General features: G+C 54.1%; 3 protein-coding genes across 6 annotated transcripts; 2 read left to right on the forward strand and 1 right to left on the reverse strand.

The window, feature by feature from the left end:
- Positions 1 to 4030: 4030 nt before the first annotated feature.
- Positions 4031 to 12957, forward strand: LOC308350660 (endothelial cell-selective adhesion molecule-like). 3 transcript variants are annotated; one of them, XM_080816169.1, is made up of 7 exons: positions 4031 to 4246; positions 7745 to 7857; positions 9181 to 9382; positions 9644 to 9799; positions 11394 to 11516; positions 11782 to 11908; positions 12146 to 12957. In XM_080816169.1, the coding sequence occupies exons 1-7, from the start codon at positions 4177 to 4179 to the stop codon at positions 12459 to 12461; spliced, it is 1107 nt and encodes a 368-aa protein (XP_080672295.1). In that variant the 5' UTR covers positions 4031 to 4176; the 3' UTR covers positions 12462 to 12957. The 3 variants fall into 3 exon arrangements, with proteins under 3 accessions (XP_080672295.1, XP_080672294.1, XP_080672296.1); XM_080816168.1 differs by having other exon boundaries at positions 4033 to 4246; positions 7745 to 7932; XM_080816170.1 differs by lacking the exon at positions 4031 to 4246 and adding an exon at positions 4967 to 5157 and having other exon boundaries at positions 7745 to 7932.
- Positions 12958 to 13973: 1016 nt separating this feature from the next.
- Positions 13974 to 18857, forward strand: VSIG2 (V-set and immunoglobulin domain containing 2). Its single transcript, XM_080816448.1, has 7 exons — positions 13974 to 14197; positions 14745 to 14908; positions 15518 to 15725; positions 16532 to 16690; positions 17601 to 17720; positions 17836 to 17980; positions 18674 to 18857. The coding sequence occupies exons 1-7, from the start codon at positions 14137 to 14139 to the stop codon at positions 18804 to 18806; spliced, it is 990 nt and encodes a 329-aa protein (XP_080672574.1). The 5' UTR covers positions 13974 to 14136; the 3' UTR covers positions 18807 to 18857.
- A 264-nt stretch (positions 18858 to 19121) lies between these two features.
- NRGN (neurogranin) lies at positions 19122 to 25626 on the reverse strand. 2 transcript variants are annotated; one of them, XM_080816796.1, is made up of 4 exons: positions 25466 to 25507; positions 20619 to 20845; positions 20345 to 20362; positions 19122 to 19939 (listed from the first exon to the last, which is right to left on the reverse strand). In XM_080816796.1, the coding sequence occupies exons 1-2, from the start codon at positions 25478 to 25480 to the stop codon at positions 20624 to 20626; spliced, it is 237 nt and encodes a 78-aa protein (XP_080672922.1). In that variant the 5' UTR covers positions 25481 to 25507; the 3' UTR covers positions 19122 to 19939; positions 20345 to 20362; positions 20619 to 20623. The 2 variants fall into 2 exon arrangements, with proteins under 2 accessions (XP_080672922.1, XP_080672921.1); XM_080816795.1 differs by lacking the exon at positions 20345 to 20362 and having other exon boundaries at positions 19122 to 19956; positions 25466 to 25626.
- Between the last annotated feature and the right edge of the window lie 936 nt (positions 25627 to 26562).

The raw sequence follows: 26562 nt of genomic DNA on the forward strand, positions 1-26562 counted from the left end.
AGCACTGTTTGAGCTTTTTTGTAGCAGGGCATAGGCACACCGGTGGTATGCCCTATGCAGACTCTGCTGCTCACAACGTACAGAACAAAGGGAGCAGGATATCTTCACTCTCTGCATCCCGCTGACCAATGTCATTATTTGCCAGGGCACCAAAGTCACCGGATGTTGCATTTTGTATTTCTTCTTGAAAAATGGGATATTCCTTCTGACCCTACGTACGTGAATTTGCAAGAGATTCTCATTCTTCATCTTAATGCTCAGTTGGCAGGGGCCACTCTCTCAAAGAGTGTAAGTGGGGAATTATTGTCATCATGCTGTTTATAAAACAGAAAATATAACAGAAACATCCAAAAACTTTTTTTTAAGTGATCCACAATAAAGCTTCCTATCTGTCCATTAGGAAGGCAGCTATCCCATTTAGACCTTTCAGGGATTTCTTGGCATCAACTAACAAACACTCCACTTAGAGGTTAGCGCTCTTGGCTAACAACTAGTTTACTGGAAGGGCAGGCAAAGATCACTTTGGTCTCATGGCCCGGACTTGTTAGCTTGATGGTGTATCTTCAGTGATTCCCCCAACATGTCTCAGGTGCTCTCCTTTAGATGGACTGCAAATCCAGGTAAGAGCTATAATTTCGCCCACTTTTTTTGTAGTATTGAAGATAAAATTGCATATTGATAAAAAAAAAATAGTCTTCTTCCTACAACCCGAATGGCCTTAAATCAGTGATTTTCTCATCCTGATACCTCTTGGTTGATTGATACTTATTTTTCGATGGCTAGAGAGCTTATAATCAATGGGATGACTTTTATTAATGTCTTATTTAACGTATTTTAGTCTAAGTTTAAGGAGTTGGCTGTTTTCTGATATGAGCTGCTAAAAATGGATGCTAGTTGGGGACCCTGGCTGGCTCACTTGGTAGAGCATGTGACTCTCGATCTCAGGGTTGTGAGTTCACGCTCCACATTGGGTGTAGAGCTTACTTAATAAAACAAACAAACAAAAATATAAGTGGATGCTAGTTCAGGGAGAGTATAAATATTCTTGGAATTTAAGTGTAGCACCTCTTCTCTCTGGGCACAGTTGACAGGTATGGGCCCTAGGAAATTCTCATGACTTTGCTCTTCTTTGGAACTTAGAATTACAGACCTAAAGGCTGAGGCTCCATTGACCATCTTTTAGCAGTAATTTCTTAACATTCAGTGATAAGTGCTGCAGGAAAAAGCATTACCAGGAGTAGAATATGGCATCCCCCAAACTTTGCCACCAACCAACCCCAAAACCAACATGCTTCATGCATTTTTTTTTCTATCCTGCTTTCTGTTGCTGTTGAGTTGCTTAAGCTGGGGGACCATTTACTGAGGGTATTTCAGATCTACCCAACATTACTGAGAAGGGGGCATTACTAGAGCACCGTGAGCAGCATGGAGAAGAGGACCAAGGCTGGCTGGATCCAAGAACCAGTGTGTTTTTACCACTCGGCTTGGGATGAGTGAGCGATAGGGGCAAGAGGACAAAACAGCACTGGGAGATGGAAGCTTGGAAAGGAAAGAAAGCAGCTTGCTGATAACTGAATATCCAGTTTCTTTGGCCAGAACAATCTTGAAGAGAGGGTAGCAGGGTATCATGTAACTAATTTGAGCATTATTAAAGATAAAACATGGACCTTAATGAAGCCTTAGAACTGAGTCAAGGGGGATGGAGACACTATGTTCATGTTTTGAGAAATGAGATGAAGTACGATTGGAAGAAACACTAGTGACTTGCATGTGTCCTAACGTAGGAAGCCATGAACTTGGCTCTCTCATTCAATCCGTTTGTGGAAGCAGTCTCCAGGCCACTCACGGGTTATCTGCTAACATTCTCATTTTACACAAGAGTAGACAGCAGTGTTCATCCTAAAAGGCATTCTGGCAAAAACTTTCAGAAAGGAACGGAGCTGCTCTGCTAATTTCTGTCACTTTGACTGACGCGGGGTCAGTGGAAAGAAGTGGTTGGAATAGGAGTTAGAATGGGAGATCTTTTGGTTGGGGTAAGGGCAGTGAAAGAGTCCTAACGGGATGGCCCCTGTGTTACATGGAGAAGATGTTATTTGGGATCTACTTTCCAAAGAAGTTAGCTACAGAGAGTGAGAAAACTGTGTGCGTGTGTGTGTGTGCGCGCGCGTGTGCGCGTGCGTGTACAGAGAGTGAATATATAGCCCTTGGTAGGAGTAAGCACAGCCCATGTAATTAGATGCTTCGGCGTTCCTGGGATACAACCAAGAGACTTTGTGCTACCTTTCTTGGAAGGAGTTACCAATTTGGGGTAACTTCACCCTAGTCTGGAAATGAAGGAGGGATGTTTACAGGAGGTGGTTTGCAGCGTAAACTAAAGGAAAATTTGAGTGTGACAGAATAGAAAAACTAAACCAACAGCCCCCAAGTACACACACACACACACCCCCTCTCTCTCTCCTTGACAATCCAAGTTTGCAGGTCCTTGCGTAAGGTATGAGATTAGCAGTTATCTGTTTCTGTTGCCTTTGCTGCCTCTCAGCTGCCAACTATTGGATTCCAGGGTTGCATGAGCGGTCTAGTGTTTGCATAGGCATTTCTCGAAGCCACTGCATGGCAGGTATTTGAAGAGCAGTCAGGCAAGTCGCACTAGGCAGAGGCATCCGAGAGGGTGTGTGGGGCAACTCTGTAGAAAAAGACGTTTCACGCAGGCACCCGGACCACACCCGGTGTTAAAACAGAGCGGGACTGTGTGGAATAAATGGAATCGGAGGCCTGGCTGCTTTTCTTCCCAGCCAACTGCCACCCAGAGCAGGCAGCGCCAAGAATTTGTTGTTATGCTTTCTGCCGCCGGTGACCTTTGCTAAGTGGTTAAGCTGTGCCCCAATGTTTGAAGCATCTGTATTTGGGCTGTTGGCCTGAGAAGCAAGAACAGGTGCGAGCCCGGCTGTGGGGGAGCTGCGGCCGCCAGAGGGCGCAGAGGTGCCTTTGGACCAACTGGAGGTGGGGGGGCGTGGGGGAGACGGTTAAATTAAATTCACAGCGAACGAGAGCTGGTCCCGGGAATTAAACGATCAGAACCGGCCTGACGACGGATGGGGGGCAGCGAAGATGCGGGGATAAAGAAACGGGGGGCTTTGTCGGGCCTACCTTCCCACCGCCGCCCCCACCTCCCCAATCAGCATAAGGCCCATAAGCCGTTCTTTTCGCTGGGAGCCGGGCTCCTGTTGCCTCAGTTTCCTGCTTAGCTCCTGGGGCTTCCTTGAGCCGGTCCTTTCCCTGTTCGGGAGCTGAGGCACAAGACCCAGTGACCTGGAGCCTGGGTTTTAGGGAGTTTCCGAGGACGTGCTGAGAGCCCCTCTCCGGCGCCCGCAGGTGCCGACGGTCCCCGCACGCCCCGGCCGGCGCGGCTCCGGGCCTTCCCCGGAGCAGTCAGCGGGGGCCCCTGCGGGGCTGGGCGGAGGCGGGCCGGGCCGCATCTCTTCCCCGTCCGGTTCCGGAGAACCGGGCCCCCTCCCGCCGCTCCGCCCCACAACCTGCGGAAGCCCAGTGGCTCCGGGACAACGCAGCCCCCCTTTTCCTCCATCAGGAAGGCCGCCCGGCTTAGGCAGAGGACGCGGTACCCCCAAGCTCGGAGCGGTGGCCAGAGTCTCGGCCGGCTCAGGTGTCAGGGTGCGGGCGGCTCCTGGACGTCGGAGAGTCCCCCAAACCTCCCTCGGTTCCCCGTCTTCCCCTCACCCCGGCGGCGGAGGGGGAAGGGTATGGCCCCACTGTGGGAGTTCAGGTCCCTTCCCTTTTCCCCTGGCCCTCCGGCCGGCTGTGGGGGCACCGAGACTTACCGGACCCCACCCTGCGTCCTGCCAGGGTGGAGGCCGCGAGATCCGGCCGTCGGAGCGCGGGAGCCGCCCCGCCCCCCCCCCCCCCCCCGGTGGCGGGTCACCCGCACGCCCCGCCCGGGAAGACCGCGACCTCTCCGCCCCCTCGTACGCCCCGCCCCCCTTGTCCCCGTCGGTCCCCACCCCGCCGGCGGGACACACGCGCACAGATTCTGGCTAGAGCCGCCCTCGGTGTCAGTGGCCCGGCTCCTGCGTCCGCCCCAGCTGCCTACCCGCCTCAGCACCTGTCGCTCGGTGTGTCCCGGAGCCGGCGCCCCTTACTTCGTCGGGGCCAGGGAGTGCCATGGTTTCCCTGCCCAGGCCCCCTGCGACCAGCTTGCTGCGGTTTTTGTTCCTGGGGCTGAGTACCCTCGGTGAGTGAAACGTGCCCCGGGAGGGAACTTGAGATGGGTAATGGGATGAATCCGACCCTGAGGGAGGTGGTCTTGGGCACTGACGAAGGAACTGGATGGATGGGGCCACCCCCCTCTGACTCTTGCCCTCCTCCCCCCACACTCCCTCCTCCCTCTACCCTCCCAGGGCATCACTGGCTGGGGTTGACTTCTATCTCCGCTCTGTCCGGACAGCTACCACTATGGGTGTGGACTCTGCCTGGTTGGAGAGAGGGTCAGGGCATCTATGTGGGTAGACCTCTCTCTGTGAGTTGTGCGAACCATTCCTCACCAGCACTCCCCACCTCCACCCAGCAGGGCCAGATGAGCTGAGCGGCTAGATGAGACACAGGCTAAAGAGCTTAAGGACTTAACTCCAGCCCCCTCAGGTCCCCCACTCCACACAGGAGCTGATATGTAAGAACCCCAGGAATCCCCTGGATCCCAGGCTTGGCAAACGCACTTCACATCAATTCCCCAGCCCAGATCCTCCCTCTACCCCCCTCCAGCTTCCTGCCTTGGGAATAAAGGGAGGTGCCCCAAAAGTTTGACCGTGAGGTCACTTGGGACACAGGAAATGGGGGAGGGGTTAGAATGCCTAAAGGAGCAGAATTGTGACCCCCCCCAATGAGGTCCACCACCCCCATTGGTTCCCAGAGCCAAACGGACAAAGGAAATAGAGAGAAGTTTCCTCAAAGAGTCAGAGAAGAAGGGCGCTTCCTTGGAGCAAGTGCTCAAGGAGTGTTGGAGGCTTCCAGGAGCTCTCAGGAGCTGGGGATGGTCCGTTGTGACATCTGGAGAGTAAAGGCCCAGCAAGAACTAAACCCATTATAAGCGTCTTCCTCTGGGGCTGTCTTGCCATCTCTTTTCAAGGATCTCCAGAAGGGTGAAGGGTGAGTTTGTCAAGGTCAAATTTAACTCATTTCACTCAGGTTAGAAGTCACAGATACAGAGAGACAGAGTGAAATTCATCCACAGTGATGGAGACAGAGACAGGGACCAGCTAACTCTAACCCATGCCCCCTTTAGCGTGACCCTCTGCAAGGGTGTTGGGGCATGAAGTGATTAGGGTCCCTAGACAAAGAGGACTCCGAGCAGCCCACCTGCCACACCAAAGCCTGGACAGATTTCTGTCCCTGTAGGCTTGGTGGGCCTGCTCCGGATCCCTTCAGTTCTTGGCGGCCTTCTCCCAATGGCAACCTCAGCACCCCTCTCCCTTCTGCATTCTATCCCCAACTCCCCCATCTCTCTGCTGGGGCTTTTGCCAAGCAAGGGAGAAAAGTCCCAGTTCTTTGCTTGGGCAGCGTCTGCACCTCTCCTGCAACTTCTCCTCTTCCTATCCTAGCTCTGGCCCTCAGTTTTCACAAGGACAGCCCAGGCTCAACGTCCCCACCAGGCGGCCCAGGGGGTTGCTGACCTCCACCAGCCCCTCAAGAGTTAACTGGCACTGGGGCCCAGGGCGCTGGGGGCAGGCACCAGCTCTGCTGGACTCCGCTGCTCTGGGCTGTCGGGGAGGCCCGGCAGCTCCGGGCTCCTCGGTGGCCCTGCGCTGCTGCCCCTGGGGCGTGAGAAGCCCGCGGGGGGAGTTTCTCAGAGAAAAGGAGACTAAAAATAGTAGCCTCAGGGAGCAGGCCCATTTTTTGTGTGCTCCTTTGGGCCTTGCCGGCCCATCACTTTGGTCTCGGAGTGGGCCAGAAGGGTCCCTTTCTTGGGCTGTTCCTGTGTCCTTCACTCGGACCCAGACACTCGGTTGTCCTCTGCCTGTGGTACCACGAACCCTGCCAGTGAAAAGGGGCTTCTGCTGCCGCGGACACCCAGGCCTTAGGGTGTCCTAGTTTCAGCTCTTAGTTTCCCACTGGGGCGTAGGACAGGGAGCATTCGCGCAGACCCCAGTGTGTCCATCACTAGCTCTTTTACAGCCGCCACCTTTCGCAGTGAAAAAGTCAATGCAGGACCTGGGGGAGGTCGCCGGGGGCACCTGCGGCGAAGGAAGCTCGCGCGTCTCCCGGGCCCCAGGCAGGTTTCCCGACGGGAACTGTTTGCGGCCTCTCGGGAGTGCGCTGCAGAAAGGCCGGGGGAGATCCGGCACCGCCCGCAGGCCTCTTGTCGTCCCGGCCTCCCGAGACCCGCGTGCGGGCCAGGTCCGCCCCGGTCCCCAGGGGGGAGTCGGGCTCCTTGAGGCAGAGTTTGTTTTCTCCTGTAGAGCCTCCGGTCCAGCGGCGCCCCGGTCATTGTCTTCTGGCTTATCACCGGGCACAAATTTCCTGCCCGGCCCGCAGGGACCCGCCAGGAAATGGATAGGGGGGTGCCGAGAAGGCCAAGGAATAGGGGTGGGGGTTCTGGAAAGACGCGCAGGCGGAAAGCCGTGGGGGTGGCTCGCATCCTGGCCGGATCCGCGCCGGGGCCCTTAGGGGCCTGCAGCCCGGCTCCAGGAGGGCGGAAAGCCCGGCCTGCGTGCGGCCTCTGTCCGCGCCTTGGCCGCCTGGTCATCACGCGGAGGTGGCGTCTCAGACTCAGAGTGCCGAGGCCAGGGGCGACGGTGGCTAGCCTCCTGGGGCCTGGCGGGTCCAAGCCCAAGGTTATTCCTCCCAAGGGCTTAGGATTCCGCTGCTCCATTGCCTCTCTGAAGGGCAAAAAGTGAATGTTTCTGGACGTCATCAGCAAGCACTGGTTCCACTGTCCTCTCCTCGAAACCGACACCCCAGTCCACCTCCCGAAGGCCAAACACACGTAGATTTGTACTTGGCTGCCAGGGGGCCTTCGTTCGTGTTCCAGTTCTGCCGGTGATTTCCTGCGACCTCATAGGACCCTCCCAGATCGCCTGGACCCCCCAAAGGGCCCCTTTCTGGGTCCCCACTCTCCGCAGGCCCTGGGTCGGGACGGAGCGGGAGGCGGGGGAGTGCGGCCGTCAGTCGGTCAGCTGGAGCGCTGGGCGGCTCCGGTCTCTCGCTCGGAGCTGTTAGTTCAGAAGAAGCCGCGGGTTAATCGCTAATCCGGCGGCCTCCCAACCCCCTCCGCCCGTCGGGTTGAGAAGCAGGAGCGGGGCACGCTGGCGATCCTGACCAGCGCCGCTACGCCCTCTTGGCTCCCTCTCGGGGGAAACTGAGGGAGCAAGTAGGCTCCGTAGAGTGCAGCTTAAAAGTATTCAACATGCCCTTACTCTTAGAGATCTTCCTCTCCCCTCCCCTGGAAATCGGCCCCCTCTTCTTGGTGCTCTGAAATCTGCTCGTCTGGATACAAATAAATGCACAGAAATTGATCCCTACCCCTGCTAGGAACCCACAGGCAGGCCGAGATGACGGAGAATACGTTCTGATCAAAGCAGGACACTAGGTCAGCAGGCCCTGGGCAATGCTCGAGGCCTACAGAGGTGGGACCCTGGTGGGTCGTCCTCTCCTCCCTCTGCGCTGGGCAAGATCCTTAGGCGGAGGAGCCAGGAGCCAGTCCTCCGAGCTCATGCCTCTGTGCTCTTGTCCTCAGCGTCCCCCTCACAGGCCCAGCTGGAGCTCCACGTGCCCTCTGGCCTCACCAGGTTGAAGGCAGTAGAAGGATCAGAGGTGGTGCTCCCAGCGTGGTACACCGTGCAAGGACAGGTATCTTCGTCCCAGCGGTGGGAGTTGCTCACGGTGATGTGGTTCTTGGAGCAAGAAGGGAAGGATCTGAACCAGGTGAGGGAGGGCAGCATCTCAGCCAGAGGCTACGTGCTGTGGCTGAGCTGGGGAAGAAGTGGCCAGAGCGGGAGGGTTGGCCAGGGATGGGGGACGGGGAAGAAATATTCAGGAAAAAGTAAGGTCCTCCTCACCAGCTCAGTTTTTGTTCTGACCTTGGAGGCTGCCCCCAAAGAATTTTCTTTTCCCCAACTTACCCTAGAAATCCAGGACACAAAACACAGGAAAGTGGAAAGGCCTTTTGCTTTGCTTTGGGGGAGGGGCAGCGAGGATTGGGGTTTGAGGACCAGGGAAGGGTTAAGGCAAGTTTCTCACAACTTGAAAAAGCTGAGCATCTTCCTGTTTTCACCTTCTTTGTGCTTTTGGGCGCTGTCACAGGCCGCTTCTCTTCCCGAATCCGTCAGACTGCCCCTATAGGGGCAGTCTCCTTTCCCAACCTCACATCTACCCTCCTCCTTCCTGATATCAGACTTCTCAGAGGTTAACCTGGAAGCCAATGAAACTTCATTTTCAGAGCCCCTTATTTGCTCGGGCTCCTCCCAAGGCTCTGGAAAGTATTTTCTAGAGGTCATTTGATAAACAGGAGTACATATGAGAGAAATCTAAATTGCAGGGGTACATCCAGGTTTCACGAAGCCTGAATTCATACATGGGGAAGGGGGGGGACATCTTCAAGAAAAAGATTATAAAAAGATTTAAAAAAAATCTTTGACCTACCCCCTGTAATCTAAATTTCTTTCGTAAATACCTTCTGTTTACGTCATCCCTCACCCATCATACCGTCTTTCTTTTTTTTTCCCTTTCTTTCTTTCCTTTTTTTTTAAAGATTCTATTTATTTGACAGAGAGAGATCACAAGTAGGCAGAGAGGAAGGCAGAGAGAGAGAGAGAGGAGGAAGCAGGCTCCCTGCCTAGCAGAGAGCCTGATGCGGGACTCGATCCCAGGACCCTGAGATCATGACCTGAGCTGAAGGCAGCTTAACCCACTGAGCCACCCAGGTGCCCCTCATACCACCTTTCTAAACACCACAAGAGGGAGATGAAGAGACAAAGCATAGGGGATCAAGGACCCAGGGGCAGGGAGAGAGAGGGGACGGAGGGGGGGGGAATGGGGAGCTGGGACAGGTGAGAGGGGGTGACTACGGGGGAGGAGCACTTGAAGACTGCCAGTCTGGGGGAGGGGGATTAGCTGAACCTGTGGGCACAGGGCACACGTGGAATAACGGGGAGGCATCGTGTCCCACACCAGGTGCTGGCATACATCAGTGGGACCACGTCAAGCAAAAGTGGGGTATCCCTGGTCTACTCCATGCCTTCCCAGAATGTGTCACTGCGGCTGCAGGACCTCCAGGAGAAAGACTCTGGGTCCTACCGCTGCTCTGTGAATGTGCAAGACCACCAAGGCATCAAAAGGAGCCACAGCAGCAAAACTTTAGAACTCAGTGTGCTGGGTGAGTGAGAAGCACACACTTGGCAACACCTTCCCCAGCCCCACGGGAGCCCAGGCAGGTCTGTCTCCCAAAGGGCTGAGTGTAAACATTAGAGGAGGGCAGACAGAGTGACAGAAGGCGGGGGTGGGGGGGCGGGGGGGTAAGGGGGGTGGAGGGATGGGAGGGGTGGCGGGGGGGGGAGATGTGGGGTGCTGGTGGGTTTGTTGGGGGGGATCTGTTTGTCCCCTGGGGTTGAGCTTTTAACCTGTCTCCCTGCTTCAGTTCCTCCAGCTCCTCCATCCTGTGGTCTCCTGGGCGTGCCCCGTGTGGGGACCAACGTGACCCTGAGCTGCCAGTCCCCGAGGAGTAAGCCAGCTGCCCAGTACCAGTGGGAGCGGGCACCCCCATCCGCCCAGGTTTTCTTTGCACCAGTTTTAGGTGAGGGAACTTGAGACTGTGGCTGGGGGAGGGAAGATGAGAGGCACTAGAAGGACTGGGGTGAAAGGGGAGGCCGTGCTGCAAAGTTCTGGGGTGAAGCAGGGAGTGGGGAGAAGGGATGGAAAAAGAGGGCCCAGCAGATGCAGGCTCTGTGTTGGGGGCTTTCACATGCTGTATACTTCTGTTACTGAAGAGGCTCTTGAGCTAGATAATCTGCATTCAAATTCCAGCTCTGTCGTGTACTAGCTGTACTTGGCTCTGTGCTTCCATTTGTAAAACGGGATGTCATAGCCCTGATTTGAACCCACTAATTATAAAAAATGTTTTGGGACAACTGGGACATTTTCAATATGGATAATTAGATAATTATTATTAGGTATTAGATAATTCCTTTAAAGGATTATTAACTTAGCAGATGTGGCCGTGGTATTATAGTTATGTAGTCGATGCCCTTATTTTTTGGAGACTCATGGTGAGCATTTATTTTTAAGTGTCTCACAAAAAGAGGGAAATGAAGTAAGTATAGCAAAATGTTAGCAAACTACATGGGTATGTGGAATTTCATTTTGTCCCTCTTTCTACTTTTCATTTGACCATTTTTATAATAAAAATTATTTGTATTTTTTTAAAAGATTTTATTTATTTATTTGACAGAGAGATAGAGAGCACAAGTAGGCAGAGGGGCAGGGAGAGGGAGAAGCAGACTCTCTGCTAAGCAGGGAGCCCCATGCGGGACTAGATCCCAGGCCCTTGGGATCATGGCCTGAGCCGAAGGCAGCTGCTTGACCGACTGAGTCACCCAGCGCCACAAAAATCATTTGTATTTTTTATTTTTTTTTAAAGATTTTATTTATTTATGTGACAGACAGAGATCACAAGTAGGCAGAGCAGCAGGCAGAGAGAGGCAGAGAGAGAGACAGGTGGAAACAGGCTCCCCGCTGAGCCTGATGCGGGGCTCGATCCCAGGACCCTGAGATCACGACCTGAGCAGAAGGCAGAGGCTTAACCCACTGAGCCACCCAGGCGCCCCCATTTGTATTTTTTAAATAGTGCTCAAGCTCATAGGTTTGTTGTGAAATTTTCTCAAGTTAGCTCAGGTAAGGAACTTAGTCTCTGGCATAGAGTAAGCGGCCAATAAACTTTAACTGTAATAATGATTATTTCATATAATCCTTTCAACACCATCAAGGAGGTCATATTACCCCTTTTACAGATCAAAAAGTTGGGGCCCAGGGATAGCAAGTAACCTGTTTAAAGTCACATGTCCTATTCTGGACGTCAGGTTTTCTGATTCCTAGCCTACTGTGTTCTTTCTCACCACACCGACAATCGGAAATAAAAGTAAACATGGTGCTTGGGTTTTTCTGGGCACCAGTTCCTCTTGGAATCTTTTTAGATATCAATCAGGGACACTGACCTGTGGAAATGGGGAGGGTCTTCGAGTTAGCAGCATGCTGGTTGTCACAACTTTTACCTCTGTGAGGGAACAGACAGATGAGTCTCCCAGAGAGTCAAATAGGACATTCCAGAAGGGACAGAATTTTTTCCAATGGGAAAAAGGGTCCCTGGACTGATGGCCCAATTGTGTCCGCAGATGCCATCCGTGGATCCTTAAGCCTCACAAACCTTTCCAGTCCCATGTCTGGAGTCTATATCTGCAGGGCCCACAATGAGGTGGGCAGTGCCCAGTGCAATGTGACCTTGGAAGTGAGCACAGGTCAGTGAGGGGTAAGTGTGGTTAAGGAGAAGATGGGACACCGGTGGGGGTGGGGTTGCAAGAGGAGAGGAGGCCTCCTGCTGAGGCCTCTCACTGTTAACAGGACAAAGAGCTTGTCCCAGTCAATGTTTCTACAAATGTCTGGTCACTGCTTGACAGGAAGAAGAAAAAAAATGTTTATGGTGGCAGTGGGGTAGAGGGATTGGAGGGGCTGGGGACCAGTGTCTCCCCTGGATGTCTGCCCCTGACACCAAGGCTTTTCCAGGGCCAGGGCCTACGGTTGTTGCTGGAGCTGTTGTGGGCACTCTGGTTGGACTGGGGCTGCTGGCTGGGCTGGTCCTCTTGTACCAACGGCGAAGCAAGGCCCTAGAGGAGCCGGCCAATGATATCAAGTAAGTGTGTCTGGTCTCTGCCCCAGTGGGGTTCTCCTAGTTTCCCTTGGCTGGGAGTTCACGCTGCTGTCATCTAAGGGGAAGGTGGGCAGTGACAGAAACATCATTCCATTGGGGGGATTTTAAGGGAGGGGAGAGTGAAACGGTGTCTGAGCAGGGAATAAGACAAAGCATGGAGAAATCCTCCCTTCTTCCCCACTCCAGCTTCTGACCTCTTATCACTTCTTTGATCACTAGGGAGGACGCCACTGCTCCCCGGACCCTACCTTGGCCCAAGGGCTCAGACACAATCTCCAAGAACGGGACCCTTTCCTCTGTCACCTCAGCACGAGCCCTCCGGCACCCCCAAGGTCCTCCCAGGCCTGGTGCACTGACCCCGACGCTCAGCCTCTCCAGTCAGGTCCTGCCCTCACCCAGGTTGCCCAGGACAGATGGGGCCCAACCTCAGCCAATATCCCCCAGCCCCGGTGGAGTCTCTTCCTCTGCTCTGAACCGCATGGGTGCTGTCCCTGTAATGGTGCCTGCCCAGAGTCAGGCTGGGTCTCTGGTGTGATGGTCCAGCCACTTATTACCCAAGCCATCTGGTTTCTCTCCTTCCTATAAGGGTCAGCCCCAGCTCAGAGGCCTGAGTCTTGGGGGACCACCTTCCAGACCTCCAGTCCTCCACCCACATCTTTCTCTACTATGGGAAAACTGAGTCTCAGTTAAGATCCAAACATTCAGGAGGTAGAAGAAGAGGAAGTGGACCTCAGATTAGGAAGAGCGCCCACCCACTTCCACAGTCCTCCCTATGATGCAGGGAATGCTGGTCTCGGTGACGACTGCCGGTCAGTGAGTCCTCCAGGCTCCCTTGATCTGTGCTCCTCCCTATCTAACAGCATCCTTCACTCCCACTTCAGCTCCCTGCATTCATATAACCTGTCCTGCTGTCTTGGTTGGGTTTTGTTGGGACAGGGGATAGGGAAGGTATTTTTTAAACTAACTTGAAATGTGTGTTTTTGTTTTTATTTTGCAAATTTCAATAAAGATGCATTGTGTTTGTATGGAAAGTACGAGTCATATTGCCTTTTCAAACCCTGGAGGGCTTTTCCACACAGCTTCCTGGAACAGCTCTTCTAGAGCCATTAAAAGGGTCATTTGTGGGGGCACCTGGGTGGTGCCGCAGGTTGAGGCTCAGATCCTGATCTCAGGGTCCTGAGATCGAGCTCCAGAGTCTGCTAGGGATTTTCTCTTCCTCTCCCTCTGCCCCTCCTCCTCGTTCTCTCTCTCTGTCTAAAATAAATAAATCTTAAAAATAAATGAAAGGGTCATTAGCTCTCAGGTATCATGGGGAGGGCCCAAAAAGTCTGAGGCCAGGAAGACCCTGACCCACTCGGAGCAGGAAAGGGTTGAAACCTGGTGCCCTTTCTGCTAAGGGTGCTCACAGACTTGGGGTGTGGGTCTCAATCTCCAGCTTCCTCTTAAGGGCAGGAGGGAGAAACCTGATTTGTTCCTCCCTCTCCCAGACCACTGAGTCCTTAACAAACACATCTTGCCCTCCAGTGCAGTGAGGGAAAGCTGGATGAAGGACAGGGTGCAGGCCTGTTCTCCAATTCTGCCACCCCTGTCCTATCAAGGGTGGGGTCTCCTCCAAGACTCAGTTTCTCTGCCGAGACAAGGAGTGGCTCCGGGAGTGGGGAGGTGGCTGTGGTTTCCATGGAGACTCGTACCTCCGCAAGCCTGATAAAGGTGCCAAAGAAGGGATCTCAGACAAAAGAAGGGCTAGGAAGGATAAGAATTTCTGAACGGGTCAGAAAGGGTCTTCTGCCTGGGCGCACACTCCGGAACCCCAAAGTAGTGATGTCCATTTGCCAACTCAGGTTATTAAAATGCCTCCCTCTTCTTCCGGGGCCACTCTTTGTTTACAGATCACTCCATATCTGATCCCTTCCCATGGGGTGCCCACCCAAGCCCTGCTCTTTTCCCCCGAGACCTGACAGCTTCAGAAACTGGGGGGGTGGAGGTGGGGGAGAGGAAGGAAGAAGGGAGTGTGGCTAGGATGATTCCAGTATTGGGGCTGGAGGAGGGAGGAGCATTTCCTTACCTGAGGGCAGCGGCCTCTCCCCTTGTTTGCTCTGAGATAGCCAGTCTCGCTGCTGCCCTGCACGAGGAGGCTGCCCTTTGGGCGCTGCCTTCCCTCGCCCAGACCCAGACGCCCAGACGGACCCCCCAGACAGCTGGACTCGGTCATGGCCCGGCTTCCTGGGCCCATCCTCTGCGGGGCCCTGCTGGGCTTCGTCTCCCTGGGCGGTGAGGAGGGGGGAGGGCGGGAGGGCGGGGGGGGGTGCTGAACTGGGGCAGAGGCCTGGCCTCCCGGCTGGGGGGTGGTGGTGGGGCGGCTCAGTCCCGCGGGGTCGGCCGGGGGTGCTGCCGGCCGGGATGGGGAGAGGGCGTCGAAGACCCGGCGGGCGACACAGTCACGCAAGCCGGCGGGCAAGTCCGGCCTCCCCGGGAGGGTTTAACCACCGTCGGACTATTGTTTTCCTTTTCCTGACAAACACACCCTCATACCTGGCCCAGTCTCGGTCCTTTTACCCACAAAAACCCGGCCGAGATGTGTGCTCCTCCCTCCGGAAACCTCAGGTTTCGAGAAGGGAGTGATTGAGGGCCGGGAGCTGAGCTCCGTAGGAGGGACGGAGGGCCCTACCCAACCCTGGGCCTTGGGAGCCGCGCGCTGGGCCGGACCCCCACACCCCCCACCGGGATTTGGGGCCGGGCCTCCACTCCACCCCAACCCCGGGCCTGGCGCCGCGCGAGCGCTTCTCCCGCCGGCCTCCCCTCCCTCTTCGTCCCGCAGGCCCCGGGCTAGCGGTGGAGGTGAAGGTCCCCGCCGAACCCCTGAGCACCCCCGCGGGCAAGACCGCAGAGCTGACCTGCAGCTACAGCACGTCGGTGGGAGACAACTTCGCCCTGGAGTGGAGCTTTGTGCAGGCTGGGAAGCCCATCTCTGAGGCCCATCCCGTGAGCTGAGAGCTGTTGCGCTGGAGTGGGGTTGGCTGGGAGAGGCTGGAACAGAGGGCCCACCCAGGATGAGGGTGCTGGTCAGGGAGGCTGGGTTTGGGGATCAGCAAACCCAGGATGCTTGGATGAAAAAATGAGTGGTCTCTTTCAAGATGTTCTTAGGACCACAGTCTGCATGACTCCGAATCCCATATATGGCTCTGTATATCCAACCTCTCTCCCTCTCTCCCCTAACTCCTACAAGCAACTCTCCTATCCCAGTTTCAGTTAATAAGCCCACGGACACTCAGCTTTGGTGATTGTTAGTAAGATCAAATGATGTCCCTTCCAGGAATATTTGCATTAATCTACTCCCCCTTACCCCAATCCCTGCAAATTGAGAGCCATGCTTAGCTGAAAGCAGTAAAACTAGTTCATTTAGCACTTGGGAAGGGATGGTATTTGGGGGACAGATAGACCTTGCTTGTTCTGGCTTCAGAGCATTAGCTCCCCTGTCTGGTATAAAAGGAGGGGCCTCTAATACCTTCTTATACCTGCTTTCGAAAAAGGACTGTAGAGTTGACACCAGGCAGAAAAAGACCCGTATGTGTGTCTTCTGCTTCTCCCCAGATTCTGTACTTCACCAATGGCCATCTGTATCCAACTGGTTCTAAGGCAAAGAGGGCCAGCCTGCTTCAGAACCCCCCCACAGGAGGGGTGGCCACCCTGAAACTGACTGATGTCGACCCCTCAGACACCGGAACCTACCTCTGCCAAGTTAACAACCCTCCAGATTTCTACACCAATGGGTTGGGGTTAATCAACCTTACTGTGCTTGGTAAGGCAGGCTGGGGACCCAGCAGCCACCCGTGTACCCTGAAAGGTTGCACTGGCCTGGCTACGTCCTCCCTGCACCCCAGACCCCTGATTTTTACCCCAAGCACACACTGCACTGGGGACCCCAAGGAGAAATACCTCCTTCCCAAAGTCCTCCATCCTCCACAAAGATGGAGGGAGAGGCCTCCTCCCTCAGTCCCTAGTCACAAAAGATTCAAGAGAGAGAAAGCCTTTCCCATATAAAGATCTGAGTTATGCCCCCCAACAACCCTATCTTTGGGGGGACGTCCCATTTGTAGCTCAGATTCTGTCTCTCCTTAGGTCAGTGGCAGAGAAAGGGAGTGGCCATGACAAGAACAAGGGCCCCTGTTACTAGGCACCAACCTTCTGTGCAGAGTTTCCAGCTCATTCCAACCCAGAACCTGCTCAGAGATGAGCAGACAGGAACTATTAAAGAGGCTGGGGATGTCTAGATGGAAAAGTGAGGACTTAGGAGGTGTGTTACAACTGCTTTCAAGTATCTGAAGGCTTGTCCTATGGAGGAGAGATTTTTCATTTCTCTTTGTGAGCAGAAATTGGGACCAAATGGGTAGCTATTATACTAACACAGATTCTGGCTCAACATGAGGGAGAATTTTCTAACAATCAGAATTTCCAGTAGTGGCAATCATGTCCTGGGGATGCAGTGGAATGTGGACAGAAGTGGACTACTGTTTGGTGGGAGTGCCAGAGCAGGAAATCTAGCACTTAATGGGGAGGCGGGGTGGAGCTAGAAGATGGCTAAGGTACTTTCTGTGATTTTTGCAGTGCCCCCTAGTAGTCCCTTGTGCAGTAAGAGTGGTCAGACCTCTGTGGGGGGCTCTGCTGCACTGAAATGCAGCTCCTCCCAGGGAGCCCCCCGGCCAGTGTACAACTGGGTACGCCTTGGATCTTCCCCTACACCTTCTCCTGGCAGCATGGTGCAAGGTAAGGGCCCGGGGCACTGGGGAAGACGGGACTGAGGACCTGGGCAAATCTGATCTCTAAACTCCATGTCCCTTCACTTCTCAGTTCTGTGCCTGTGGGTCTGAGACAGACAGGCTGTACCTTTCCCCCTTCTTTCCTGGTGTCTGTATTGTTCCCTCCTACCTGTCTTCTTGCCATCTGTAACTCTGTGCTCCTGGAAGCATTTCTCAAGTTACATGGATTCCTGGGATGTTGGAAGACAATGGAAGATGGGGGGTCTTTTATGATTCCCACTTTTGAGGATTTCTTAAGGGTCACTTCCAAGCTTCCCAGAGAGGAAGCTGAGGCAGAGTAGCGGGGACTGGCTTGAATCATTTAGTCAGTGTCTTGGGAGGAACTGGATAAATGGGTAAGAGCCTTGGCTTCTCAGCCTTCTCATGCTTGTTCCAGTGCCCTGTCCCTTACCCCAGCCCCGGTGTACCCCTTTATCAATACGGAGAGCCCCCCAGATCATCTGGTGTGTGTTCTGCCTTCTAAAGGGAGGGTAAGCAGCTTAGTGAAACATTTGGGGGAGCTTTGGGCCACCCCAGAAGATACCGTTTCTAGCAATCAAGCCTTCCCTCCATCCCAGTCAGGAACCTGCCATCAGCCAGTAAGCATCTCACTCCAATTCCATGAGTGTGCCCTCTCCCCCTCCCCTGAAAAGGCAGCTTTGCAGGGTGGAAAGAGCACAGAAGTGGCAGTGGCTTTGGCACTTTCTTTCTGGGTCACCTCAAATGATCACTTTCCTTCTCACAGCCACCGTCCCCCCAATAAAGGAGATTAGTCCCTTCCTGACAGGATTGTGGTAAGGATGAAATGAAATATGCTTTCATCATAGTAGGCGCTCCCTGTGAGTTGAATGATGGGACCCTTCCTCTTTACCCTCTAGATGAGGTGTCTGGCCAGCTCATTCTCACCAATCTCTCCCTGACCAATTCTGGAACCTACCGCTGTGTGGCCACCAACCAGATGGGCAGTGCGTCCTGTGAGCTGACCCTCTCTGTGACTGGTAGGGGATGCTGGGCAGAGGTCTGGCTGGCAGGCCCGGGCTGGGAAGGCTGCATGAGACATCTGAGCAGGGGCAAGGAAGGTCTGCTCCTCTGAGTTTCTTGTGTCCCTTTTAGACCCATCCAAAGGCCGAACGGCTGGGGCTGTGATTGGGGTGCTCCTGGGTGTGCTGTTCCTGTCAGTCGCTGTGTTCTGCCTGGTAAAGTTCCAGAAAGAGAGGAGGAAGAAGCCCAAGGAGACATATGGGGGTAGTGACATTCGGTGAGCAGGAGGGTTGGGCGGGGGAGGGGTGTCACAGAAAAGGGGAAAAGGAGAAAAGGGCTTGGGTTATGAGTAGGTGACTTCAGCCCTCAAACTCTGACATCTTTCAGGTTGTTTGGGGGTAAGGAGTGCTGCTCAGCTCTGGGATTTGGTGGTGGGGGTGGCAGGTACAGCAAGTGCACTTGCGTGTGAGCAAGGCACAGGGTGGAGGACTTGGTTCATGGCTTCCCTCACCCTCCTCATACTTAAAGGAATTTTCAGTTTTTAAGGCTTTTTCATATACATATACAAGAGTTGCATTTGTCCTGAGACTTCAACTGAGTTTAGTTCTGTGGGAAAAGCTGCCTTGGTCACCCACGTGAGCGGTCAGTCGTGGGGTCCAGAAGAGGGCTCAGGGCATTATTTCACCACGTGTGGTCTTCAGATTATCTGGACAAAAAAATACCAGGAGCTTCTTAAACATTCAGATTCTGGCTACTTCCTACCTCTCCTGAAGCAGTGTGTGTGTGTGTGTGTGTGTGTGCGCGCGCGCGCGCGCGCGCACGTGATGGGGCATGGAATCTTCATTTCAACCCAAATTCCACAGATGATTGTCATGCACAGTAAAAATCTCAAGTCTTTAGGCCAGAGAATTGGTGGGGGTCCCTTGAGGGATACCCCCAGCCTTCACTAAAAAAAATTTTCTTCTATCAGGGAGGATGCCACTGCGCCTGGGATTTCTGAGCAAACATCCGTGAGAGCTGATTCCAGCAAAGGGCTCCTGGAGAGGCCACCCTCTGCCAGCAGTGTGACGACCACCAAGTCCAAGCTCCCTATGGTTGTCTGATCCCCCCCCATCCTTGCGGGGGAGTATCAAGAATTAAAGCCTTTGGGCACCATAATGTCTCCCTCTTCTTTCTGCCGGCATAGCAAATTCCTCTAGGCGGCACAAAGAGTATCACCAGAAGGAGGAATGGGCTTGGAGTCCTAGAGGTGCTGTAGGTGGGAAGTTTGGTTGGCTCCACGAAAGTAGGTTTTAACAAGGTCCTCTTCCCCTATTCCCCCCTCCTCGCCTCTACTTCTTGGTTTGATCAACTGAAATTTGCTCAAGCTTCAGGCGATGGCCTTGTGCACGCAAATTCCCTTCCCTCCGGCACCCTCTGAATACTTGGACATTCCTCTTTATTGTTCACATTCCAACCCAGCACGGTCACATGCACACACGGAGATAAAAATCCTTCGGGCCACAGCCCCAGGAGCCCGGCGGGGGGCGGGGCTAGCAGGGCGGGGGCGGGGCCGCGGCAGACTCCTCCTACCGAGCCTCCCAGGCGATCGGCGTTTGCATAAACAACGTGAGAGCTGGAGAGGGGAAGCAGATTACAGGCAGGCGTGGGCTGGGGTGCGAAATAGGTACTTGGTACTTTCCCTCACGATCGGAGCAGGAGGTATTCAACACCATAAAAACCCTCTTTCCCTCTATCCTCACCCCAGAGCCAAAGTTCTGGGGCTAGGCTGGGGCGCGAACAGCACAGACACGCAGAGCGCCCTCTTTATCTGAGTACAGAACGAAAGGACTTTTCTTTCTTTCTTTTTTTTTTTTTTTTAAGTGAGTGTACTTGGGCGACGCTTAGGGCGCCCTCCGCAGTGCGCGCAGGGAAGTGCACGGAGGCTGCGGAGGCAGAGCTGCATGCGGGGTGCGGTCAGAGGTGGGCGAGAAGCAAAAGAAGGAAGATATGAGAGCGCGGGGTTTGGGGCTAGGGTGGGAAGGAAGGGCGAATGGGGACCATATTAGACTGGAGGGCTAACTGAAAGGGCACGGACTTAGCGACTCCTCGACGGAGCCTGCCTGGGAGAGGGGGTCTCTGGGGACGCAGGGAGGGCTCCTGAAGCTGGCAGGCTGGTGGGAAGGAGAGGATCACAAACACTGCAGGGAAGTCTCGTCACTGCGAAGGGGACGCGGCATCCATCTCTCCTCGGCAACTGAGGACAGAGAAGGTCTGAGCACCTGCCCTCCCCGGGACTTCCTCTCCCCCTTCCTTCTCCCTTCCTGAACCAGGACACCGGGGCGGGGAGCGCCAGGGGGCCCTGGTCACCCAGAACTCCCACGCGAGCCACTGAGCCGAAATAAGCCCGCGGCCAGTGCGTGTGTGCGCCGCACTGTGTTTATAGCCTCGGGCCGGGTTTGTGCAGCCAAACGCGGGTGGCTGCGTTTCTGTGTTGGTCCAGGTGTGTCCCTGTCGCAGCCTCAGGCGTCCTGATGTATCACAAAACCCGCAGGCTGGGAGGGGGTGAGGGCGGACAGAAGGAATGGTGGGGGATTTGGTCCTTTCCTCTCCCCCCCCCCAACCTCAGGCCTCCCACCCGCTTCCGAGTCGTATTCATTACCTTTGAAAATGCTCAGTTCTTCGTCCAGGGCGGGGCAGAAGGGAGGGAGGAGAGAGAGGAACAGGTGAGCTCTCGGGACCCGCAGCGCCCTCAGCCTCCTCCCGGCCACCCACCCCAGGTCTCGGATGTGAGTCCCCCACCCTTAGCTCCCTCTCCACCCCGCAGCCCGCCCGGAGTCTTCAGGCTCCTTCGTGGGGGGAGTGGGGCCGCTCTCAGCAGGCCCCAGATTTGGGAAGGGGGGAACCTGCCGCCCGCCGCGCCCCGCGCGCCTCACCTGGTCTAGTCTCCGCTGGGGCCGCCGCCCGCGCCTCCCCGGGCGCCTCCAGCTCCGCCCGTTCCCCCGTGGCCCGGGCCCTTCCGGCCGCGCTCTCCACTCTTTATCTTCTTCCGCGCCATGTGGCCCCGGAAACTCGCCTGGATTTTGGCAGCTGCTGCGTTGGCGCCAGGATCGTCCAGCGGGATGTCTAGGATGTCGTCGTCCGGCTTGGAGCACGCGCTCTCCTGGGGGCGGGGCAGGGGGTACTCGTGGGGTGACTGGGCTGAGACCCCGCGAGGGTGGGGTAGGAGTAGAGCCGTGGGGGGCCCGGGATGAGGGCGACGCGCGAGTGGGAAGCGCAGAGAGGGGAGCTGCGGGCGTGGAGAAATAGCTGAGCAAGGGCCGTGCACGCTGCTGTGTGTGTGTGTGTGTGTGTGTGTGTGTCCCTTCTGGAGAGAGGCAAGCAAAAAGTTAGGGTCAGGGTCAGGTGAACAGCTGGGTTTCCAACTCAGGAAAGAGTCGTGCATGGTGGAATGGGGTACAAGACAGCCAAATAGCCCTAAGAGAGGGAAGGGTCCATCACCATCCGCTGAGCTGGAGAGCTGCAGAGCTGATGGAGGGTGGGCTGGGAGGAGCAAAGTAAACAGCGGCAGGGACTCCTGGACGTGGCTGCTCCTCCCACGTCCTCGGAGGGTGCCTCCAGCTCAGAAGGACCCCTTCTGAGTCCAAGATTCCCTGGGACAGGGTGTAGAAGGATCAAGCCAGTCCCTTCCCTAGGTAAGATCACATCAGGCCTGGCTCAAAGCTGGAATTAGGGTGCAGGTGGGGCTAACCCCTGGTGAGTCAGCCTCCCTCCACCTAGGGCTAGAGGCCCAGAGACTGCTTTGCCAGTGATTCTTCCTTTTCCAGTGCTCCCCTGGAGGTACTCAAACACAGCAGAGAGGAGGTGGTCTGGAAGAAGCTACAGAGAAAAGGCTTCACTCCAAAAAAGGACAAAGGAAAGATAAGGAGGAGCAAGAAGCCCTTGGTGTTGTGTGCTCCAGAAGAAAGGCATTATGACAATAGCACCCATTAAGTACTTCTCTTGTTCCAGGCACAGTAACACAATGCTTTACAGACATTATTTTATTTAGTCCCGGCAAAGCTATGACGCACCTTTTATTGTCATCCTAGCTTACCTCTAATAAAACTGATGATTCAAGTGTTTATAAACCTTGCATGAAGTCGTACAGGTAGTTACTAGTGGACCTAAGATTTAGACCCTAGCATGTCAGAGTCCAGAGTATATCTTCAACCCCTATTCTGTAGGATAAGCAAAGGCAGTCAAGAAAATGAGCCAAGCTCTTCCTCTTGTTACCTAATGCTTTCTTGTCTCAGCTCCTTCACCTACAATCAAAATCTTCGTATCTACTCTGTGGGTTGTGAGGAAGAATAAACAGTATGATATACATCCACTGTCTGGCACAATCTAGTTGCTCAATAAATGATAGCAATTATGATGATTCTTTTAATTAAGAAGTTGATATGAATAGCTGTTCTGTTGGCCAAAAAAACCCAAAATTCAATTTCATATGGTTCAGCTTACAATAATCACATCCACCCTCAGGGTTCAGGGTTCTGTCTCCCACAGCCTACCCTAGCTGAGACAAGCAAAGGTTAGGGACTTGATGGTATTGATTTTAGAGGTAAGGCTCTGGAATGGAGAGGGCCTCAGTCTCTGAGCCCCTTTCTTGCCTAATATTATGCACAGCACTAATGTGGGTTGGGATGCAGACGGTTACTATGGAGTTAAAAAGCATTTCTCTTTTGATCTGACCCTCTGGCTTCTGGGCATTGTCTTTATCCGTCCCCCACCCCCACCCAAGGACTTCTACTGCTTTAAAAATCATACTTCACAATGCTGACCTTCACAGTTCTGCCATTTGTGCTCAAGATGCCCACAACTGATTTAAATGCAGTTAAACAGAGTTATTAAGAACCAATATGGTTGTGGACAGGACTGACATTCTTTTTGTCTTCTGCAGGTTTAGCACTCTCTCTCTCTCTGACCTCTTATTCTCCACCTGTAATCAGAAACGACTCTTTTGGGTTCCTTGATTCTCAGAGCTCATGCCTCTCTTGGGATATCCTTAGGGAACAGTGATTTAAAACAAACCATCCAACCCATCCCTGACCCATCTATCCTTGGCCAGCAGCTATGGAGGAAGGGGTCTCTTCCCCAACAACGCTTTGGCCAAACTGCTGTCTCTACCCACCTCAGCCAGATCCAGAATGGAAACCTGGAACAACAGGCAGAGCTACCCAACACATCGCTCCTCCCCCAGATCAGCTCCTTCTCCCTCCAGCTGAATTCTCAGGGCAGAGCTGCTAAGTGGCCTGTCCACAGGCAGAACCAGAGAGAGAATAAATGGAATCCAAGGGTCGCGGCTCTGGGCTGGTGTCTTCCAAAGCCTGAGAGCTCCGTATGAACCAGAGGTGGAAATGTGCTCTAGAGGGTCAAACAGGAACCATGACTTCTGGTCCCAAGCGGGCATACCACTTCACCTTGGGGTGGGGGGGTGGGGGGTCTCAGTTTCTTCAGCTGCAACTGGAACTTGGCCTAGAGGGATAAATCCTTTAGGTCCCCAATCCTAAAGGCCTTAAGAATTATTCCTGCCTGGGCGCCTGGGTGGTTCGGTCAGTTAAGCATCTGCCTTTGGCTTAGGTCATGATCCTGGAGTCCCAGGACTGAGCCCTGCATAGGGCTCATTGCTCAGTGGGGAGTCTGCTTCTCTCTCTGCTCCTCACCCCATTCTTGCATTATCTCTCTCTCAAATAAATAAATAAATAAAATCTTTTGAGAAAATTATTCCTGCCTATTGCTTACTATATGCTAGGCCCTGTGCTTTGCACACATTACCTCACTTAATCCCCACTTCAGAGATCAAAAACAGCCTCAGAGACATTTTGTAACTTAACCAAGGCCACAGAGCTAACAAATTGGGATGGGATTCAGAAGCCTCAGGGCAGGTAATTATTTCTATGAGTTCAGCAGACCACGTCAACCAGACTAAGTAAAAGAAAGGAGTGGGATCCAAAAAAATGTCTCTTTGCTTTTCATATTAAGTGAATGGAGGGAAGTCATATATATGTGACTGTGTAAATCAGCAACTGGTACATTTGAATCAGCAGCTCTGCGTCTTAAAAAAAACAAAAAACAAAAAACTGTTTTTTTCTCATTTCTGTTTGAGCCTCCTTACCAAGGGGCAAGAAGGAAATAAGGCAGGAGTAAGTGTTTACCATACACCAGGTCAGATGGTCAGCAGGGAGAGCCCCAGAATGAAAGATAAAGAGGGCTCTGCCTTGGGGTAACTGGCTGGCTCATGCAAGAGGGGGTTAACATCGAGGGGGTTGGGCATAGACCTTACTTAAAAAAAAAAAAAAAAAGACAGTCCTGCCTCTAGACCCCAGATGCACTCTGTTCTCTGCAAGTCCCAGGTCCCTTCCAGCTCTCAGTCGACCTCCACAGAATGGGGATGGGGTAGGAAGATGCTCAGTCCCAGCCTTGTACCAGCTCTCTGCCCCAGCCATCTGCCCCTGTCACCTCTTCTCTTTTTTCTTATCTCCCCCGCCCCACACAACCTGACCATGGTGCTGTCTCTTGCTTCGTCTTTTAGCCCTGCAGATCTGGGACGGGGCCTCACAGGGTTGTTTTGATGATTAAATATAAAGTCAGACACATGGTAAACAATCACAAATTGACCAATATTATTGATGTTAATGAATCAAAATCATAATAACAACCACAATGATTTACCTCTAAGTTCTTTCTGCCTCTTGGTACCCAGAAATAGGGAAGTTTCACCTCTTATAAACTGGGTTATTCTTTCCTTCCAAACCTCTTTTTTTTTTTTCTTTTGTAAGCCATAAGGTGGAGGGTGGGGAGCAGGTAAAGTCATAACCTCTTGTATCATTAGCTGGGTTGACTGAATGACAAAGAATGCAAGGACTTTGGAGTAGCCTTTCTCCATATGTAGGGGCTAAAAATAAATAGTAATTAAAAATTAAAAATAAACACATTTGATATATGTATGAGCACTGTACTCCTCTAGTGTGCAAGGAGCCAGGTCCTGGGCCAGGCGCTCTCATACCCAAGTCACCTTAACAGCAACCTACTTTGGCATCAGGCACTCGCAGCATCCAGGTCTCCGTGTGGGCGCTGACAAATTGCAGACACTTCCTTGCCTCGCCAGCAGGGCTCTCTCGCGGTCACTTCACCCAGCCCCCTCCGGGGCTAGAAGGCGTTGGGGGACGGGCCAACCCCTCCCCAGAACCACACTGACTAGGCTCTCTGCTGCCCATCATCACGCCTAAGCTAACCAATATGAACTGACTGTCCCCCCCACCCCCCGCCTTGCGCTGTGCAGTGCACGAGGGTCACGGAGATCATCCTGTCTGCCCACCCACGGCGGCGGCAGTGGGATGGGGAATAGGGTGAAGGCGAAAGCTAGGGGAAAGGAGACCGAAAGGAGTCGCCGCAGCTTCGCTACAGTTTACAGCGTCTCTCTGGGGGAAGTTCCTCTTCTCGTCTAACCTGCAGCTTCGCTGCTGCGGAGCCCTGCAGAGTCCCCGGTCCAACCTGGACTGCCTGGCGGATGGGCGTCCAGACGCCCCCGCGAGTTAGGGAGCATTTTTCCTAGGGCTTCCAAGTCAGGCGGGTACCTTCCACCACCCACCACCCACGTCTCAGCAGGCACCCCTTATTGCTCCTGGGTCTTCTGCACCCTCAAATGCACTTCCATCCCTTACTCTCCCTCCAGGGGGTTCTTGGGAGCCCCTTGCCCCAGATCAAGCTGAGTGCCGGTCCCCCCGGCCCTCTAACTTACGGTGCAGCAGTCCATGCTGGTGTTGGGGGTCCTTGGCTGGGGTACAGCCTGGCGCAGGGCGGGGGTGGGGTCTGTGTGGTGCTGGGTGGGGACTCTGGGGCCTTGGGGTGCCCGCTGACCAGCGCCGAAGCAGCCGCTCTGCTCTCGGGTCCTCTCTCCCGCGCTCCGCTCTGCTCGCGAATGTAACCTGAGCCCTTCGGCGGAGAAGCCAATCAGGAGAAGCCTCGGGCACGGCGGGCGGGGATTTTGCAGGGAGGACCACGCCCCCTCCCTGCTCCCTCCGCCTCGCTCCCGCTCCTGCCCCAACCCCTCCGCCTACACACTTCCATCCATTCCTCCTACACCCCAGCCTCCCAAATTCAACCCCCTTGTTTGCTGAGGCGGCAGACTGCCAGGCAGATGTACGCCGCCGCAGGCAGAAGGAGGCCCCGACATCCCGGGCACAAACACACACATCTGGGCACAACACCCCTCCCACCCATATGTGGAAAACCACGCACCCCTCACCCACCTCCCCACACTTCCACAACTTAGAGTCCCAAATATGGCTCCCTCTAACTCCTCCCCCCTCACCCCCTCCAGTCCTCAAAGAAAAGCCCCCTAAGACGTGCCTTTAAGAAGTCCCATCCTCGCTTTGCTAGGGAACCAAGAAAGCTGTCAGTACAGAACCTGAGGGGTGAGCACACATTAAACACAAAAGCTCACAAGCCCCACATGTGCATAGGTGGCCCTGCCCAGCTGGCTAAACCGCGCACTGCTACATGCAGACTCTACAGACACAACCTGAAAAAAATAACTATACAGACCTTGTACACACGCTGTGCAGATAAATGCAGACGGTATGCCGCCTACACAGGTGGGTAATCACCCTACCCGCGATGTCCCCATTGCCTATTATCTATCTATCTATCTACCATCTATCTAATGTATGTATTTATGCATAGATACTAACTTGGGAGAGATACCCTTCCCTCCCACTCCGCAGACCAGAATCTCCCTAATGTCTTTTTAAAAATTAATTTATTTTAGAAATAGAGAGAGGTGGAGAGAGAGCAAGGGTGGGGAGGAGCAGAGGGAGAGGGACAAGCCTACTCCTT

The sequence above is a fragment of the Martes martes genome (assembly GCF_963455335.1).
Source record: "Martes martes genome assembly, chromosome: 10".
NCBI lineage: Eukaryota > Metazoa > Chordata > Mammalia > Carnivora > Mustelidae > Martes > Martes martes.